Source organism: Anas acuta, chromosome 1 (genome assembly GCF_963932015.1).
Source record: "Anas acuta chromosome 1, bAnaAcu1.1, whole genome shotgun sequence".
In the NCBI taxonomy this organism is placed as follows: domain Eukaryota; kingdom Metazoa; phylum Chordata; class Aves; order Anseriformes; family Anatidae; genus Anas; species Anas acuta.
The window spans coordinates 146,634,512-146,654,699 of NC_088979.1; the positions used below are offsets into that span (position 1 = coordinate 146,634,512).

The window sequence follows — 20,188 nt, forward strand, 5'->3', positions numbered from 1 at the left end:
TACCCTGCCTCTTCATTGTTGCTCTGTCATTAGTGAGGTGAGTCTTAATGCGCTATGTGTTTAATGGAAAGAACTTATTCTCTGGATTTGATGTGAAAAAATAAACAACAGCAGATGTGTAGCTTAATGGAAGGTGAAAACGTGTGTGTGGGCCTCTTATTTATTTTTCCCATTTATTTCTCTTAATGTTGTGTTCTACTCTAGACAATGGTTGATTTCCAGCAAAAGATTTTAAACTTGATCAAACGTTTCAGAAGACAATGGCACTTATTTTCAAACTCAGAAAGAACTACTGTATGTGGAGCAGATTGCATGCTGACGGCGTTACAACTGTCAATGGCTGAAGTCAATAAACAGGTCAGCATTCTTTCAGAACATGCTTGGTACTGTGTGAAAAATCTCAAGTTTCTCAGACAGGGTCTTCTGTGAAGCTATTTTAGTCGCAGTGGTGAGTGTCCTTCAAGCAGGAGCTCACAGTAGAAGATCATCATAACCTTATATTCCCTATTACTCGACACCTGATTTCTCCCGTTCCCTCATTGGCTGAGTACTACAGGTTCACACACTATTCGATGCGCTTCTTTCTACACCATATATGTACAATTTTATTTGAGCAACTGTTAATTTCTACTTTTCCTTTTTCCTTCTTTTGTGACTAGAGGGCCTGTGATTTTTCTTTTTACGGATTTTGTACTGCTCATCCTGGCTTTCTTAGCTATCTTAATTATTTTGGGACAGTGGGACCTTCCCCTTATCTGCTTAACATATTCCCCACTGCTATGCTACTGTCATGCCTGCACAATCACTTTTGAATATTCAAGGTTAGTGGATTTTCCACTGCAAAAACAACTTTCATTGCAAAAACACAACTTTGTTTCTCACAGTACTTAGTGCATCTTAAACCGGGTTCACTTACTGGACTTTTTGTTTGGGCACCTATTTGAAACAACTGTTTTGGTCTATTCAGTGTTTCATCTGAATGTTTGATGCCATGAGATGCTCTAAAAGTAATGATTAAGCACTTTGTCAAATTAGGGCTTAGAAAAAGAACACCAAGACAGATGAGAGGGTAGAAGTGTTTTAAGTATGTATCTGAGTCTTCAGCTTTAAATACTAGTGTATTTTGTTTGCTTGTGTAACTTCAGTTTATTTCTGAGTGTAGGAATCTCATTCTCTGTAGAGCAGAGTGAGATAACTGTAGCATTTGGGATGTTCTTATCCTATCAAGACAATTCATTTGGCCCACTGCTCAGCTCAAGGTTCTCCTTTTACCTTTGTGCTGAGGGCTCTGGAAATGCTTTGGAATGACATGAGAAGAATGAGTGTAAGATGGATTGGGTATAGGCTGCACAAGTTGCTTGCAACATTGCATTCTTGGCTGCTGTTCTTCCTAAGGCTCCTCAGTTGAAGTCCTATGCATCTGAGCTGTGAGTGTGTACCCTGTACTTCTAGGAAGTGTACAGTATTCCTTGCATGTGTATAAGATACATCAAGGGATGAAGAAGAGATTGCTCCCTACCCAGCTGAACAGTGTGTCTTGTTACAGTTCTTTGGAAAACTCCAGAAACATTTAAGTCTCATACTTTTAGACTTAAATTTCACCAAGTATAATGGTAGCAAACAGCATGAGAAGTTAACTGAATAGTTGTGATGAAAGGGGAAAAATGTGTTATTAGAGTTCCTCTGAATGTATCTTCTGTTGTAGCTATAAGACATAAAGCCGTTGGTGGCATATAGTGTGTAGTGAAAGTTACTAATCAATCTAGGTAAATGCTTAAAAAAAACAAAACAAAACAAAAAACTTAGGTAAACTTTCAAAAAGAACCACCTTTCCTGTGGTTTGAAATAGAAGTAAAATTTCAAGGTGAAGTTCAATTGAGAGTAATTGTCTTGTTGGTTATGTTTGTACCTGTGGACCTCCCTGTATAAAAGCAGGGCTGCCTAGAAACTGTTTCCTAGGACTGTTCCAGACACCTTTTGAGTCTCAAGGAGGGAGATTTCTCCCTCCCAGGGAGTGAGATTTCATAGCCTTTATAGGCAACCTGTGCCAGAGCTCGGTGACCCTTACAGTAAGGACTTTACTGATGATCAGATGGACCCTCCTGTATTTGTGCCTGTTATATCTTCTCATGTCAGTGGGGCACTACTGCAAGGAGCCTGGCTCCCTTCCTCGCACCCTCTGCTCAGCTGTCTGTACTCATTGATGCATTCCCTGCTGAGCCTTCTCCTCTCAGGGCTGAGCAGCCCTGGCTCTCTCAGCCCCTCTTCAGAGGAGGGGTGCCTTGATCATCTTTGTGGCTCTTCACTGGGGTCTCTTCAGTATGTCAGTGTGCCTCTTGTACTGAGGACTACCCTCTAAAACATTGTGCAGTTCCAAACGATTAGCTCTGCAAGTTACATGGGCTTTTCTAAGCCTGGGATCTTGGCCTGAAAGTTCATTGCCTTTGCTTCTGCCAGGCTTCAATGTCACAGCTATCAGATGCTTATGTCTCTATATTTGCTCTTACATGGATGGGTTTCTAAATCTGCATGCAGCCCTATCAACATTTCCTGGAATAGGAAACCAATTTGAAGTGTTGCTTTATATTGCTTAATGTGCTTTATAGGCCACAGTTTGGGAGCCTCCCTCTTAGAAGAGAGCACATGCAAGCACTAAAAACTCAGTGTAGGGTTGGAGACTGCAAGATTGCAGAATCTCACAAATCAGGAAGAGTATCAGACAGCAATACTGCAATCTAGGAGTATGCCTGACAAACTAGAATTAGAGACAACACTGGGATGGTGGTTAAACATAGCAATCTTGAAAGCACATATTTCAAAAGCGGTTAGTGGCCATTTATTTAGGGAAGGTAGTAAAAACCATAATATTACTGGAAGATGCATCGTGTTTGTGTTTTTCTTAACAACTCTATGACAAAATAGAAATGGCTTTGCTATGTAATTAGCCCTAGAAAGTTCACAATACCTAGAAAATACTAAAAAGGTGTATTTAGGCATGAAATGTTGCTACTGGATTTCAAACATGCTAAAATGAGAATCCAAGGAGATTTAATGTGCTAAATTATCAAGAAGCAAAGGAAGTGAAGATGCTTTATAACATCTTTTTTCTATGCCCATGAAACACAATCCTTGCAATGTCTATCATGGAATGAAAGTCCAGAAATTTTTGAACTTCCTTTAGACATTAGTCTGCTGGCATATGCTTGTTGGAAACCATCACGCACTTATTTTTTCATTTAACATCAGACTTGCGACAATTGACTGTGTAAGTAATAGAATACACTGCCACAGTGAGCACCTGATCATGAAAGTTAATATCTGGAGTGCAATTTTACTTATATTAGAGCTGCAAAAATATTTGAAATTTAACTTTGCTAATCTCTGCATGTCCTTTGTCTTGCAAGGAATAGCTTTGGTTTAGTAGATACTATATTGAAGTTCTACTTTGTTTTGAAACAAATTCTTCCACAAGTACCAAGCTAAAATGACTTTTTCCTCTGACCAACTGCTGATCTCTTTGAGTTGTGTTTATAATATTATATATTTAATTCTTGGAGGGGCTGAAGTGGAAAGAGTTCATATCATAGAATGGTTTAGGTTGGAAGGGACCTTATAGGCCATTTATTTCCAACTTCCCCTGGCAGCAGGCAGAGATGTCTCCCACCAGCCCAGTTGTCCAAAGCCCCATCCAACCCAGCCTTGAACACTTACAGGGATGGGGCATCCACAGCTTCTCTGGACAGCCTGTTCCAGTGCCTCACCACCCTCACAGCAAAGAATGTCTTCCTAAGGTCTAATCTAAATCGACCCTCTTTTGGTGTAAAGCTATTCCCCCTTGTATTATCGTATTATCCCTACATTCCCTGATAGAGTCCCTCCCCAGCTTTGCTGTAGGACCCCTTAAGGTCTCTGGAGCCTTCTCTTCTCAACAGTCTCAACTCCCACAGCCTGTCTTTGTAGGTGAGGTGCTCCAACCCCTTGATTGTCTTTGTGGACAATCTGGACTCATTCTAATAGGTCTATGCCCTTCTTGTCATGGGGGGCCCGCAGTTGAGTAGCAGAAGCCTTTGCTATGTATTTTAACTTACAGTCAGGTTCTGACTGTAATGCTTTGTGAATGTAGTTTTGCGTAAAGGAATTGAACCTATTTTAAGGCTTTCTCATTATTGCACTCTTTAACCACTGGTAATACTCATCTCCTTTAAATAAGAGATCTTCTAAGTAGTGTTACATACTGTACCCAAGTGCAGCTTACCTAAGCTCCCCCCCGTCTTGCTGACGATGAAGGTTGTAGGCTGCAATCCAGTTAAAACATCATTCAGTTTTACTCAAATAAGATGGGTGTGTCATTTACTCTTTTTGATTTAAAACTGTGAATTCCATCCCTATCTGTTCGTGCCTTCAGTGACTTTTACCTTTTTTGCTTTTCACTTGTGCCCTGCTGTTGTTCTTGTAACCTCCGATGATGGCACCTTTGCTAACAGCTTTGGTCCTTTAGTTTTCTACTTACTTATAAGATTGTATGTAGTCCATAATGCTATGTTTAGTCTTTTATTTTTAGTCTCTTCTGTTCTTCCATGTAAAGACGTAATAAAAAGCATTTTCTATATTTTCCCTTTTGGTTTCTGCATAATAAAACTGCAAGCTATTGCTTTACAGTTCAGCATTTGCACATCTCAGAAGTGCTTAGGGATCATTATTTCACGCACCCCTATATATAAATGCATTTATAGCAGATGACCTTATTCTGATGTAAATCCTTTGGGGGGGGGTAACTGATAGATAAATAAAATGTGATTTTAGTCCCTCCTCTTGATGTATTTTCTGTTTCTGTCTATCAAAGGTCAACGGAGTGCTCTTCTCTTGAGAGTAGGAAAGGGACTGCGGCTGTGAAACCAGCCTCTTACATTACTTGGATACACATGAATTTTATTTTTTGCCTAGAATAGGGAAAGATTCTTCAGTTGCTGAAAACATGCTGGTGGTTATTGTGCTACCCACATTTTGTCATTTTTTGCATACTTTATTTGCACTTTAACTCTATTAATTGCTATTAAATCTTCTATTTGTCAAGTTATAATTCTCTTTCATTTGGGGGGGGGTAAGGGCTAAAGGGAAGGAGACAGATGGGTGCATGGGAATGTAATCTAATCATTCTGTAAGGGAGTGTGGGCCCAAATCTAGGTATAAGATAGTGTTATATGTTTGTTATTTATGATACTAGTAAGGGATATATGGATATAATTAGGCGTGTTGCTTTAATGCATTTGTTAGATCTGTGTAGCAATGCTATCAACATTATAGTAAACTATTAACATGGGAGGGGGAAAAACGTTCATTTTTGTTGGGAGATGGCATATGTTTTCCCAGATCACTACTTGAAGCATGTTAATATTATTTACTGCTTTTGGAAGGTAAATGCCTGCTGTGATGAACACTATTTCTGCAAATAATTAACTATATTTATGCAGTAGTCCTGTGAAAATCAATTTATTTTCTTATGAGTAAAGTTCAAAATATATGCCTGGCATTTTAAAGATCAGGATAAAGGACTTTATTACAAAAAGTTAGCTCTAAGACCAAAGCACTGGAATAACATCAATTATAAGTAATACTTTGTTACAAATGCAAATGTTTAGTTTATATTTTTTTCTTTAAGATACATGTATCTTGTTTTAAAGTAACTTTTAAAGCTGTGCTGAACGTAAAACATTGTTTTTTCTGTCCTATTAGCACCATGGAGATTTCACAGTATTACTTAATGATGTGATGGAAACTTGGAAATACTTGTTACATGACAAACTAGGATTATCACATGAAAACATGGAAGAACCAGAAAATTATGCTGACATCAAAAAAGCCTATGATGCCTTCTTAGCAAGCAGCAATATGTTAGATATCATAGATATATGTCAGAAGTCCTATGCTCTTGCACTTGTATCTGAAGAGGAAAGCATAGCCCCTGTAAGTATTTTGTTTGTTTGATCTCTGTTTTACCATATTTCTGATTCCAGTTATGGATATACAGTGCTTCTAAAATATACGTGGAAGTCTTGGATTATTCACAAATGACTTTCCTTTTCTCTGGAGGAACAGATGACTTTAAATTATTAAATCTTTAAGAGATCTTAGATCCATTCAAAAATTGCATATTTCTGCTATTTTGCTGGATGGGTTGATCATAGCTCCACTGAGTATATTGTTCTTTCTCACAAACAGAACTGAAAACTGAATTTAGAGATTTGATGTAGATGAATCAAAGCTTAGTGATTAATGTATCATGGAGTTTTGGATATATGTTGCTAGGCAGTCCAAATATTTTTGATTTTCATTTAAAAAATACCTTGCTCTTAAAGGCAAAAAAAACCAACCTCCATATTCTTCATGTTAGATTTTTTCCAGAGACTGCAAGAGGTTCCACTTCAGCTACTCAGTCAAGCATCTGTTGCAGTTTATTGTGCTTCAGATGTTATAACACCGCACATGACGCCATGCTCCAGGCTAGAGAAGTTGTAGTACATATTGCAGTCTGACTTTAAAAATAACAAAACTTTAGTTATATATTTTGATCTGATAACAAAGATCAGAATAAGATGGATACAGTTGGAAGGGACCTGCAAAAATTGAGTCCAAATGTCATACTGTGAGTCAGTTTTTCTCACAGTTAGGCAATTTGTCTAGAAGGACCATGAGGGACAAAATCAAAAACCATGTGAAAATCCAGAAAAACTACATCCACTGCCTTCCCTTCCTTCACTAAGAGCGTAAACTTACCATAGAAGGATATCAAATCAGTGAGATGGATTTCCCTGAACCCATGTTGCTGGGTCTGATGGTTGTGTGTTAGTAGCAATTAAAATAAGTTTAAAATATAAGCATGCCACATGATTTTATTTGATTCTGTGCTCTTTTGAGCATGGGAAGATTAAAAGACAAAGGAAACTTATAATGAAAAATTAATAAACATTGGATTTAGCTGCACCTATTTCTAGCTTGTAACAAAAATTACAGAGAGGAGTTAGCTGTCTGCTTGCCGGAAGGTAACATGCATTATTAGAGGAAAAATTAGTCAATGAAGGACAGGATATTTCAATTGCTTGGAATAACTCTTCCTCCTGAGTTGGGGATAAAGCTGTGTCAATGGAAAAAGTAGTCAAATACCAGAACAGGTTGCCTGGAGAAGATGTGGAATCTTGACTTTGGAGATATTAAACTCGGCTCGGCAAGTCATCACTGAGCAACCTGGTCTAACTTGTCTTGCTTCAAGCAAGTAACTGTACTAGGTGATCTCAAAAGACCCCTTCTAACCTAAATTGTTGTATGAGTCTATGACAAGTATGCTTGTAACAAACTTGCCTACTTAAGTTTAGAGAATCTGCACTCAAACAGTTCTTCAGAAGAAATAAAGGAGGACTAAAGTTTAGGAAGCTGTAATTGCTTTTCTTTTATTTTTTGCTACTTTCATGGGAAAGGTAGAAAACTTTGGAGGGTTAATGAGTTCTTTATAATTATGGCATAGTGCTAACTTTTTTTTTAAATAGCTGCTTTTAGGGCAGTAACTGTAAAAGTTCTCCTGAGTTAATTTGAATCTTATATGTTATTTCTCTCTTAGAACAGTTGTATTTCTAAAGACTAAACAAAAAGTAGCTTTTGGTGTTCAAAACATTAGCAAGCTGGAGAAAATCATAGTTTTACTTGGTGTTATTACTACTTTTGTGTTACAGTCATCTTTGTATTTAAATTTATGCAATTATTCTTATTAAAGGTTCAACTGCTGGAATTTATTTCTGGCATAATGAATGTACCAGAAAATAGTGGCTGTGTTCCTTCTACTCCCACACCAGTCAACAGACAGGACCAGAGCAATGCGAAGGTAATAAATAAATAAATGTGTCTATAAAATCTTTTTTTTAGTGCTTTTTAGATAAGGAAAATTTAATGGAAGATGGAATACAAGTTTCCTTTTCCAGTTATTTCTATTAAGATATTGTTGTGTTTTTTTTAAAGTATATTCAAGCTCTGTATCTCTTTGGTATGAGTGTGTGCATGGGGCAAGTGCACAAATTTATTCCCTGGAAGACAGTCCTTTTATGGCGGGCACTTGACATAGATCTAATCTGCCTTTAAACAATAGGGAATACATATTTTTTGCAAGTATATTACAATTCAAACATTGTCTTGGATGTGAGTTAAAGAATTTGCCTGATGCTGCAAAGTGAAATGGTAAGAGATAAATTTAGGTTTAACTTTTCACCTTAAGTAATGCTTATTTACTTTCAGAAGAAATCTGAGCACCAACTATAGTGGTAGCTGTAGAAATGCAGACAATACTGATCTGTTGCAGTAGACAACTTTGTGGGGATACTGGATTCAACGACCTAAACAGTATCAGTATAACAGTGTTTGAAATAGTGAAGCTTCAGTGATTTCCAAGCTTGCTTTCCTCATTAAGTGTCAATTTCAATACAATATTTGGGTGCAACTCAAAATAGTTCCCAACAAGTGAGCAAGCATCTTCCCAGCAATCTGACATCAGGATAACAGTGTTTCAGTTAAATGCACTTAGGTGCTTTTCTCTTTGTTACTAAGTTTATGCCCTAGATAGCACTTCTACAAATAGGCTTGCTTGGTGCTCTGGCTGTGACATGTATAATAAAAAATATTCTTGGCCTCTTATTTTTGACTGCTTGTATTCATCCTATTTCCTGTTGAATAAGAAATTCCACAGCTACAAAAGGCTTATATCTTTCTTTCTGTTAATGACCTTTTCTTGTCTTTGCTTTCTTTGCTTATGGCAAAACTATAAATTCTTAAATTCTGAGAATTTTGTTCTTATAGGATCCTGAACTGCAATATAAGTAATTATAATGTTATATTTTTGGATATAAGGGTAGAGCTGGGTTGTAATTTAATATAAACTTGAAAACTTCAATCTGTTATTTAAATCCTAGGGAACTAACCAAGGGAAAAATTAGTGCATCTGAGCTGGAGCTGGTGAGGTGTTGAAAGTCTAGCTTATTTGAAGTTAATGTAAAATCATTGTGGTTTAATGGTGTTACTAGTTTGGCTTGGGATGTAAAAGGGATGTTTGTGGAGAGATTGCTAAATAGAAATAGAAAGCCAACTTTAATAACTGGAGATACAGTTCTCAAATATTTTGTGAATACTCAAGTACAGTATATGTAGTGGTATGTCGCGTACTGCTTGCAGTTTTGGGCACCATAGTATAAGACACACAAAACTACTATAGAGCCTCCAAAGGAAGGCTACAAACATGGGGAAAGGTCTAGAGGGCAAGACAGGTGAGGAGCGGCTGAGGTCCCTTGGTTTGTTCAGCCCAGAGCAGGCTTTGGGAGTTGCCTCATGGCGGCCTGCAGCTCCCTCACGAGGGGGGTGGAGGGGCAGGTGCTGAGCTCTGCTCTCTGGGGACAGCGACAGGACCTGAGGGAGCTGGGACGGGGAGGATGAGGCTGGGTGTTAGGAGAAGGTTCTGCACCCACAGGGTGGTCGGGCACTGGGACAGGCTCCCCAGGGCAGTGGTTACAGCATTGAACCTGCTGGAATTCAAGAAGCATTTGTACAACACTCAGACACAGGGTCTGAGTTTTGGGTGGTCCTATATGGAGCCAGGATTTGGACTCAATGATTCTTGTGGGTCCTTTCAACTTTAGATATTTTGTGATTCTAATTTAACATATTAATCATGCTTGCCTTTGTCAGTGCTTCCATAATTGCCATACATGAAGTAATACTTTGAAATTATGTAAGGTAAGATTCTTACTTTTCCAGAGTCTTATTAGTACATATGTAATTAGATTTTAAAAAATAGCATGTAATTTAGCAGTAAGATGACCAGTTAATGTTGATGCTTTCTTATACAGGTGATGTTCTTGGCAAAGAAGTGTGTTTATTCATATTTAAGCCTGTTGGTGAATTCTAAGGATGATCTGGCATTGGCTCATATTCTAAATGTTCCTGACAGAGGACTCAGTAGAGAAGCCTTTACTAAACTAAAACATGCCTCACAGGAGAGAAAAATGTCCATTTTCCTGGTATGTGTGTCCAATGAAACTTGCTGTAGATCAGAGATAATGGAATAGTTCTGTAAACATGAAATGTTGCTTTAGTTTCATACACAAGACTGACACTTGCAAGCCAAGTTGAATACCACCTAAATATAGTTTCTAGGTTTAAAACAAACAACAACAAAAAAAGTGACAGATACAGCCTGAAGAAATGGATGCTCGCTTGATTGTGAGATATAAAGACACAGAAAAATGTGTGCATGTGTACCTCTAGAGCACTAAAGTGTGGCATTTCAAAAACAGGAATCAGGACTGTTAACAAAAAGAATCCATTAACAGTGCATTACAATGCGTTTTACCTTTTTTGTTTTAAATGTTGAAGGTACTTTGGCTAAATGTTTTTTTAAAAAAAAACAAACACTTTTTGTGCACACTTAGATTCAGTTTAACTCAAGTTTTAAAGTATTTCTTTTGCACAAAATCCCTTTTGTAGACCAATCTAATGATAAAAATCCTGCCTTTGACAAGTACATGAGAACAGACTCCAAAATTTGGAGTAGCTGTATTGCAGCTTCTTCAGCTTTGGCAGAATTTTTGGAGGGTAATGCTTGTCAGTTGTCTATAGCTTGATCAGTCTTGAAATATTCTCCAAGATATGATTGATATGGGATATTCCTGCCTATGTTATTCTGAAAGGCACAGAGCTAGAGGAAAAAGAGGTATGCTCCCTTGCATAAGAACATAAAAAGCTATAGCATCAATTACAGTACTCAGAGCATGTGAGGTGAATTTATACTTAGAATAGTTATAGCCACTATAGAGCCATCTCAAAAGTAGTTCCAATAAGAAGTAAGAATTCTTTCTCCAAAGAAGCACTGTGGTACCTCTTAGTTAAAATAATCAAATTTTGCATACACAGTGCAGACAACAGTAGACAGAGGAAAAACAGTATGGGTATGTAACAGTCACTGAAGCAGCTGCAGTCTCAGATTTTATGGTTGAAAAATGTGGAAAACTTCTGAAATCTCAGTTCCAGGATTAATTATCTTAGCTACTAATGCTCCATTAAAATTGTATATTAAAAAGTTGTTTGGACTGGATTTGTTGCCTCTTCCTCATACTTGCCAGAGGGGAAACTTCTCTACTGTATAAAGAAGTTGTCTTTTCTGGCATCTATGTCTTGAAGTCCTGCAAAGCCAGAATATTTTCCATTGGGAAAGCAAGGTCCTATGAACCATACTTTATCCACAAGAAGTCTTTAGTGCAAAAGCAGGAATAGTGGCAGGTTTACTTTCTTTGCTAGAATAATTCCAGCTGTATTTGTTACAGTCCCAAGAGCTTTATGATTTAGCTGTATAGTCTGAAATTAATATGTAGAATCAGTATTATGTCATCAATCAGTTGTAATTGGTTTCTTATCTAATGGAGAAATGCTAAGCTGTTTGTTTTGATCATTGCATTAAAATTTGAGGGGTCATGATCAAAAGTGTACTCTTTGAGGCCATCTCTTATTTTCAATGTCTCTATTGTATGCTAGATATATGGAAACTTTCAGAGTTGAGTATCTGATGACCTTTTAATGGTCACATTTTTTCAGCTTTGAGCATTCATAGTTTTTATTTGTACCTCTGAAAATATATATGCTACTGGAATCAATTTTTACATGCTGATTTAAATGTTCATAGGCTCTTAGGCCATAGACAAGGCTCTGAATGTTTGAGTATTTTTTTGATGTCAGCACAAGCATTTAGAGAGCAACGACAAAAAATATATACTCTATTAATAAAGCTCTTACCAAGCTGTCAAAAAAAAAAAAATCAAATTAGTTGGGTCACTTTTGTTTGGCTCGTGGATTTTTATACTGCTGCACTATTTAAGCATTGATCTTGCAAATATGTATAATGAGATGTAAAAAGCTTGCTATTAAAATTCATTCTATTGATTTTGGTTTATTTCTGCTATTATCCAGCTGTATACACTGCTTGCAAATCTGTAGGAGATGATCACTTCAACATACATGCATTTTTGGATATGCCTACATTTTGTATTCCCAAATGTTTCTCCTAATAGATGGCAACGTCTTTTATCCGAACTGTAGAACTTGGAGGAAAAGGCTGTGCAGCTTCATTATTTGATCCCTTAAGAGCCCATGTAAAGGGACTTTCAAACTTTGTTAACTTTATTGACAAGCTGGAAGAAATTCTTGGTGAAATCTTGGATCCAAGGTAATAGAATTTGTTGTCTTTGTCTTGTTGAGCACCTTTTATTTTTCTTGTGTGTGTCTTGGGCCGGGGGGGGAGATTGAAAGATCTAATCATTTACTTATTTCAGAGTAAGTGTCTAAACTTTAAAAGTTTTTCTAAAAAGAAAGTTTAATTTTGAAAAGCAAGTGGGGAAGGTTTTAGATTTTGAGGGTGTTCCTTGTATTAAATTTTTACCTTCACATATATGTATTTGAATAGTTCCCTAATCATAATTGAATTAGAAAAATTAAGTCTTGTGGGTCTGATGAATACATACTGTTGTTTTGCTTTTTCTTGCTCATTTATTACTTCAATTTTAACTCACTGTATTTATTCTCGTATAAAGGATTCTTCATTGCTACTCCTTTCTTCGGTAATAAGAACCGATAAATAATATTGGTTATTTAGCCGTTCTGTTCTCTTATTTTTAACTACATATGCCAAATGTAAGAACTGTTTCTTAGGGAGGCTTGTAAAGTTACTGGTTTTGCATGTTTCTGAAGACCTGATGCTAGTCTTCTTGGGCAGGATTATAAATGTGAGATTAATCACATGCAAGTGGTAGGTGGTAGTATGATGTAATTTGAATTGGTAAGTGCTGGCTTTAGGACAAAAAACAAACAAAAAAGAACAGTTTAAGTATTATACAAGTTAGCAACTCTTTCATTTATAATCAGTAATTTTTCTAAACAGAATTTTAGCCAACTACCTGTAATACTTATGTGCTAAGGAAATTTTTTTGGTTAAATTGAGTCTAATCCATGCAGCCATGAAAACAGTGTTGTAAGCAAACCATAGACATTATTACCATTCAGATTCCACTGATGTTGGAAGTATCTTTGTAATTTCTTTTTTTTTCAGTTTTTGTTTTAATTTTTAATGCTGCTACTTGTTTCTTTCATTTGAACATCTTGAATGCCTGAGACATGCTGTCTGTGGTGATTGTTAAAGAAAACTTCCGAGTCAACTTCCAATGTATGCTTTTTTCTACATTTAAATCATGTCTGGCACTATACATTCATAAAAATGAAAAAAGGAGAAACATTTATGTACGGACTTATCTTTTAGGGTGGAAAGACCACTTTTGCAGGTTTGTGTGACTCAGCAAGGTGTAACATAAAATGCTACATTGCATTAATTACCCATCTGTTTAAAGCATGTAAGAAAAATCAAAGTAGCTGGAAAAATTGCAGTGTAACTGGAAGAATTCTCTAGAGCTTAGTAATTATTTTCTAATCCCTGTTGCTGTCCCTGCTGTCCTTTTCTTCATCATTCTAGTTCCTATTTTCATTCCATATAGGTGGTATGACAGTATCTTTCACTTTAGGATATAAGTTCTGTAAATAGAAAATTCTATCATGTTCAGTAGTGTTCGGTAGATTGCATGTATATGTGTAGGTGTCATTGTTTGTGTCACTGACCAAGAATAAAAGCAGGCTGTACTATGTATTTTTTGTTCTTATACTCATTATGGGGTTTATAACCACAAGATGTAAAATACTACTACTGTGTTTATTTGTTTCTATATTTATGTAGTAGCCAAGTGGTTATAGAAATGTACCACTTGGTTGGCTGTCTTCAGAAGAATCTTCATTAGTCTGCTGCAGTCCTCAAAAACCGTAAGGATTGCAACGTTGGTGAACAAAAAGAAACCACTCAATTTTCCTTAAGTTTTCAGTAAGCCATGTGAGTGGGGACAGCCTGCATGTCTTGTCTGTGATTTTTTTTACAGGTGTTATGAATTCTAGAAGTACTTCTGCAAAAGAAGTTTCTCTACTTCTGTTACTACTGCAGTCTGAAGAGCAGAGAAAAAAGCAACAGTGCAAAATTTTTAGTTGCTTAGTCTTTAGAAGCCAGCTCAGAAATTTGAGAGCAAACTGGGCAATCTGTCTGTGACATTGCTATTTCTTTGCTGTAAATGTTAGCCAAGCTACAAAATTAGGTCTTGGTATTTTCTATGCTACAAGAAACATGCAGTATTTTTGGCTGTTTACTTAATAATTTGAAGTCTGTTACTTCACTGTTTGAGCTTGTTAAAGTGGAAACCCTATGAAACTTGAACTTCTGTAAAATACAGAGTAGCCAAATAAATGCTGAGTTGATTGTGGAACACAATCTGTCAAAAAGACTTTCTTCATCTGCTTGAGTCATGTTCTTTCTTTTAAAACCTAGAAATTTAGTTGAGAGTGTTGGACATTGATGGGATGTGCTTAAGAATATTTTGAATGTAATAGATATGGTGCAACCAATTGTCTGTTAATCTATGGAGAATAACAAATGTTCTCATGCTCAAGTCTTTCATCTAAGAAAGAAAGTGAACAGTAGATGAGATGAAAGCTGTAGGATAGTGGAAATCTCATGAAACTTATTTGATTCAAGTGTGGCACAAAGTTTAAGCAGACCTGATAGCCACAGAAATGCAAAGATTCAATGAATTTCAGTAATTTTGAGGAGTGTGCAATGAGCAGAACAAGAGAACAAGCATTCTTATAAGTCTCTGGAATGTTGAAATAGTTGAAGTTTGCCTCTCCTCATTCTCCAGTTGTGCAAGATCAGAAGAAATTACAAATACTTCAAAAATCAGTAGCATGAACAGTTCTTCAAGTTTGGGGGTGCTCTAATACTTGTAACCCTAAAACTATTTATAAATGCTGTACATAGACTTAGGCAACGCTCACAAAGTATATTATGCAAGATCCCCATTTACTTGTTCTTGTCTCTTGACAAGAAATGTATCAATGTTGTGTTTGGAATTGAAGTAGATGATTTTACACCTGCTGATCTTGAGCCTCATTTATGATGGTATAAACAAAAGACTGCAGTACTCATCCATCATTCCTTTTCTTTTAGACCAATAATGCTTCTTGCTTCCCGAAAGAACTTTTTCTATTTCTGGAATGACATTTTTCAAGTTCATAAAAGCTGTGTGTGACTTATGCTTTTCCATGACTCAGTTTAGTCTTATTTGTTGCTGTGATTTTTGCTTCGTATGCATGTGTCTATATATATATATAATATATATATATATACTAGTTTTGTAGAGTAGCAAAGTTGGTAGACAGGCAGTAGTTTTCTTCTTGAATCGGGCCCTGACTTCGTTGTAAGAGTACTGGCCACTAGGTGACACTATTGCACAGCTCACAGTACTAGTAGTTTAAGCCTAACAGCTGTATTAAGTGTTCCATTTCAACACCTTTGAGTGAGCGTGATGCTTTGGAGAGGGTCTTCGGTTCAGGCCCAAAAATAGTCTTCTACAGTCGATTTTAGAAGTTATACAATTTGACTTGACTATGCTTGTGAATTAGTGCATTGAGCTGTCTGGTAGTAGGGAAAATGCTATTACTCAAGTTGCTTTTGTGAAACTGTGATTGTAGCTGTAGGTACAGTAGTATTTTAGGATAGAAAGCATATGAGACTTGATTTGATCTTGTTCTGAATGTTTGGATTAATTGGTTAGTATTCACACAGCCCTAGAGTTTTGTGTTCTAAAGTTGCTGGAAAACTGTAAGCATGTGCAAAGCAGTGTCTATAAGACTCTTTAAACTTAAGATTGTAAAATAATTCAGGTTGGAAGGAACATCAGGAAGTTTTTGATCCAACATCCTGCTCAAAGCAGAGTCAATTATGAGGTCAGCCTAGGATAATCAAGGCGTTATCCAGTCAGGCTTTGAAAACGTCCAAGGACAGACACGGCAGCATCTTTCTTGGCAACCTGTTCCACTACTTGAGTGTCCTCATGGTGACTTTTTTCTTCCCTGAAACCAGTTGGGACCTGTCTGGTTTCAGTTTGTGCCTGTTCTCTCTTTTCTGTCTGCTAACAGCCAACATGAAGAGCCTGGCTTCATCTTCTTGACTACTTTCTTGTAGGTATCAGAAGGCTATTAGTAGATTCCCCTGAAGCCATTTTCTTCTCCAGACTGAACAAGCTGTTCCCTTAGCTTCTCTTCATAGGGCATGTCTCCCTGACCATCTTGGCAGCTCTCTGCTGAATTTACTCCAGTTTATCAATGTCTTTCCTGGACTGGGGGGCCAAAAATTGGATGCAGTATTCTAAATTCAGTCCAATAAGTGCTGATTAGAGAAGGATAATCACATTCTTCAGACTACTGGCTACGCTACTGTTGATGCAGCCAAGGATACTGTTGGCCTTCTTTGCTGCCAAGGCACACTCCTGGCTTGTTTAGCTTGCTGAACATGCACCAAGACTCCCAACTTCTTTTCCACGGAGCTGCTGCTCAGCCAGTATCATTGCAAGGACTTATCCCTTAATATGACTTTGTATTTCCTGTTTTGTATTTTGTATGGTTCCTGTCACCCCTTTCTTCCAGTCTACCTAGGTATATCTGCATGGCAGCTCTTCCCTCAAGCATGTTGACTGTTCCACCCAATTTGGTGTCATCTGCAAACTCGATGAGCGTATAGTTTATCACCACCTCTAGGCCACTGACAAATATAAGTACATATATTTTTAAATAAAAAAGCAGGTTCTGGGTTAGCCCCCTATGGTGTTCCACAGAATGTGTTAACTACTGCTCTCAGTCTATTTTTCACTCAAAGTCTGAATGAACAGACTACATCTTCCAAACTTGTCTATCTATTCAGTCTGCAATATCCAAAGTCGCATATGGCAGTACTGTCTGACAGTGAAAGCCTTCCTCTAGGCAAAGGAAGAAGGATGAATGGCATTTACCTTGTTTGTAAAACCAGTAATTTTATAACTGGGAGCAAGCTGATTTAAAATCCATGCCTGTACTTACCAGTCACCACCTTTTCCTTCATGTACTCAGAAATTATTTCCAAGAAGTCTTGCTCCATGCTCTTACTTTTTTTTTTTTTTTTTATTGGAAGAACCTTTTCCTACCACTCAGCCTGACCTTCCCCTGTCGCAGTTCCATGCTCTTCCCTTGGGTCCTGTTGCTGTCACTAGAGAGCAGAGCTCAGCACCTGCCCCTCCACCCCCCTCGTGAGGGAGCTGCAGGCTGCTATCAGGCTTCCCCTCAGCCTCCTCCGCTCTGGGCTGAACAAACCAAGTGGCTTCAGCCACTCCTCATGCATCTTGTTCTCTAGACCCTTCACCATTTTTATAGCCTTCATTTTTACACTATTTAACAGTAGAATCCAATTGGACCCCTTAAAATTACAAACAGCAGGTAGAGCAGCAAATATTGTGCAAGTTTGGGATGGGTTGGGAATTTATTATTAGCACAGTCATGGTCTTCTATCTCAGAGCCCCAGGGATTTCAGAGCCCATCACTGATGTTGAAGACAGGTGGTGTTGAAGACTCTTAAAAAGCATTAAGAGTCTTTGCTTTGTCTATCTGCCTATTTGTGAGGTAACCATCCTCATCAACTAATGGACCTCCTTTTGCTTTTAACATACTTTAAAAAGCCCTTTTTACTGCCCCTCACAGTACTGGCCACTCTTAATTCTAATCGAGCTTTGGTTACACAAATTTTCTCCCTACACTGACAAACAGCGCCTCTGTAGTCCTCCCATGTTGCCTGACCTTGCTTCCAGTGGACACTTCCTTTTTCCCTATAAGCTCCAGAAGATCCCTGCTCAGCCAAGCTGACCACCTGCTTGCTTGACTTTTGCAATTTTTGGATTGCCTGTTCCTGTGCTCTTAAAGGGTGGTACTTAAAAAGCGACCAGCACTGATGGTCCTTCAGAAGTAGCTTCCCAGGGGACCTTACCAACTATTTCCCTGAGCAGCCCAAAGTTTGTTCTCCCCATATGCAGGGCTGAAGTTTTGGTGGCAGTTTTCCTCCCATCACCAAGGATTTTCAGCTCTACAACTTCATGGTCACTGTGGCCAAGACAGCCACCAATCACTTCACCCCTGAGACCCTCCCTCTTTACAAACAAATCTAGGAGGGCACCTTTTCTAGTTGACTTCCTTAGTACCTGTACTAAGAAGTTACAGTCAAAGTGTTTTAGGAATCTCCTGGATCTTTTTGTACCAGCTATGCAGTATTCTCAGTTTTGATGTCACCCATAAGGACAAAGGCTTCTGATCAAAAGGTCTCTCTTAATTCCTTTAAAAAATAATTTATTGATGTTGCCATCCTGGCTGGATGGCCTATGGTAGACTCCCGCAATGACATCTGCTTTTTTTTGCTTTTTCCTTAATCCTTACTCTGAGGCTCTCAACCGTGTTAATGAGAGCTGCAAGCTCCATACAGTCCAGCCCCTGCATTACAGTGCCACCCGCCTGCCATGCCTGCTCTGTTCATGCTTTCTGAAGAGCCTGTAACCATCCACTGTAACACATCAGTCACAGGACTCTTCCACCAGTTCTTGCATATGCCAATGATGTAGCTCTGGGACTGAGCCAAGATTTCTAGCTCCTCTTGCTTGTTCATCATGCTGTGTATGTTGTTGTTGAAATGCTTCAAATGTACTTTGTTGTTGCCAACCCTCATGGAGCAGGCTGAAGGATCTCACTAGCATGCAGTCCCTCAGAGTTTGGCATGCCATTCCATAGCTTACCACTGGCAAACTGGGTTTTATCCCTTTCCCCCTTCAAACGTCTTTTAAAACTCAATCATCCCAGTTAACTTCAGGGCAAAAATCCTTTTTTTTTTTTCTCCCTCTGAGAAAGGTGCAACCCATCAGGTGCCAGCAGGCCTGGCATCATTTACACACCATCCTATGATCAAGAAACCCAAGATTCTGCTTCTCCTGAAGCTCTACCACCAGGCCAAGCAGTTCTACCTGAGCAAACCTCCCACAGGTGTACTCACTGCTGCCATCAGACACTGGCCCACCCTGCAGCCTGAGGCCTGGAGGGCTGCGTGTTCCCTCCGGAGCTCTGTTCGGGTTGCTGTGTTGGTTCCTGTGGCTGGAGAGGCTACAGGAGATGCAGAGGACATAGGAACGGCTTTCTGCCAGGTGGATACGGTGAGTGGAGGTCCCCTGTGCGTGGGTTACAACCACCACTGGAAGTGGCAGAGTTGACAGCACCCACCTGCACAAACTGCTGCTGCCTGCCCTGGTCACTGCGTTCCCTAGGGCTGCCTATTGTACACGTGGGGGTGGCCTCTGCTACTCCTGGCCCCGTCATGCCTCATAAGCTCCTCTCATGAGGACTGCCAGCTCCTGGAGGGCCTCTGTGCTCCCCTAGGGTTTCCCTAGCTTAGGAAACCTCCCTGTGCACTGCGATCTCCTGCTCTGTTGCGGAATGTGCCTTCACTGGAGCTGATTGCCTTGGTGATCTGTTTGCTGTTGTAAAATCATCTGCTTTTCAGTATGCTCCATTCTCTTTGTTCAGTGTGTTAATGCAAAATTTCAGTAGAAGCTCCTTTAACGTTGCTTGTAAGCCTCAGCTCCAGCTGAGCTTTGGCTTTCCTGACACCATCCTTATATACCCAGGCGCTGTTTCTAAATTCTTTCTTTGTAACCTGTCCTTATTTCAGCATTCTGTGCAAAGCCTTTTTACACTGGAGCTCTGTCATAGGTTCACTGTTTAGCCACACTGGTCTACTGATAGTTCTGCATAGTTTCCTAAGTATAGTGATGGACTGTTCCTGTTCTTGTAATACACTGTCTTTAATGAAATATCAGCTTAATCTCAGCTGTCTCACATGGGAGTCCACATATCAGTTCACTGAGTAAGCTGAAGTCTGCTCCCCTAAAGCAATACCCTATACTCTGCTGCTAGCCTTCCTTATTACCTCGGCATCTTGAACTCTGCTATGTCATGATTGCTACAGCCAAGGCTGTCATTGATTTTTTTGCATCCCTGGTCACTTTCTCATTGTTAGTGAATAGTGGACCCAGCTGTGTAACTGAGGTTGGCCCGTTAGTACCTTCACCCAGAAGTTATCCCAGAAACCCTCTAGAAATCTCGGCTTCTTGCATCCTACTGTGATGTTCTTCGAGCAGATGTCCAGGGTGGCGTTGAAGTTCCCCACAAAAAT

General features: G+C 38.6%; 1 protein-coding gene across 9 annotated transcripts in view; it reads left to right on the plus strand.

Moving 5' to 3' along the window:
• The window catches only part of PARPBP (PARP1 binding protein), a 53,342-nt gene that overhangs the window by 1,540 nt on the left and 31,614 nt on the right, over nt 1-20,188 (plus strand). For 3 of the 9 annotated variants that reach the window (XM_068663958.1, XM_068663978.1, XM_068663967.1), the window contains exons 2-6: nt 205-357; nt 5,734-5,964; nt 7,766-7,873; nt 9,882-10,052; nt 12,096-12,250. In XM_068663958.1, the coding sequence (XP_068520059.1) occupies nt 208-357; nt 5,734-5,964; nt 7,766-7,873; nt 9,882-10,052; nt 12,096-12,250 (815 nt within the window). In that variant the 5' untranslated portion in view covers nt 205-207. Of the gene's footprint in view, nt 1-204; nt 358-5,733; nt 5,965-7,765; nt 7,874-9,881; nt 10,053-12,095; nt 12,251-13,129; nt 13,718-14,000; nt 14,384-20,188 lie in introns of those variants that run through there. The other 6 variants (XR_011090418.1, XR_011090424.1, XM_068664006.1 and 3 more) reach the window with 6 other exon arrangements.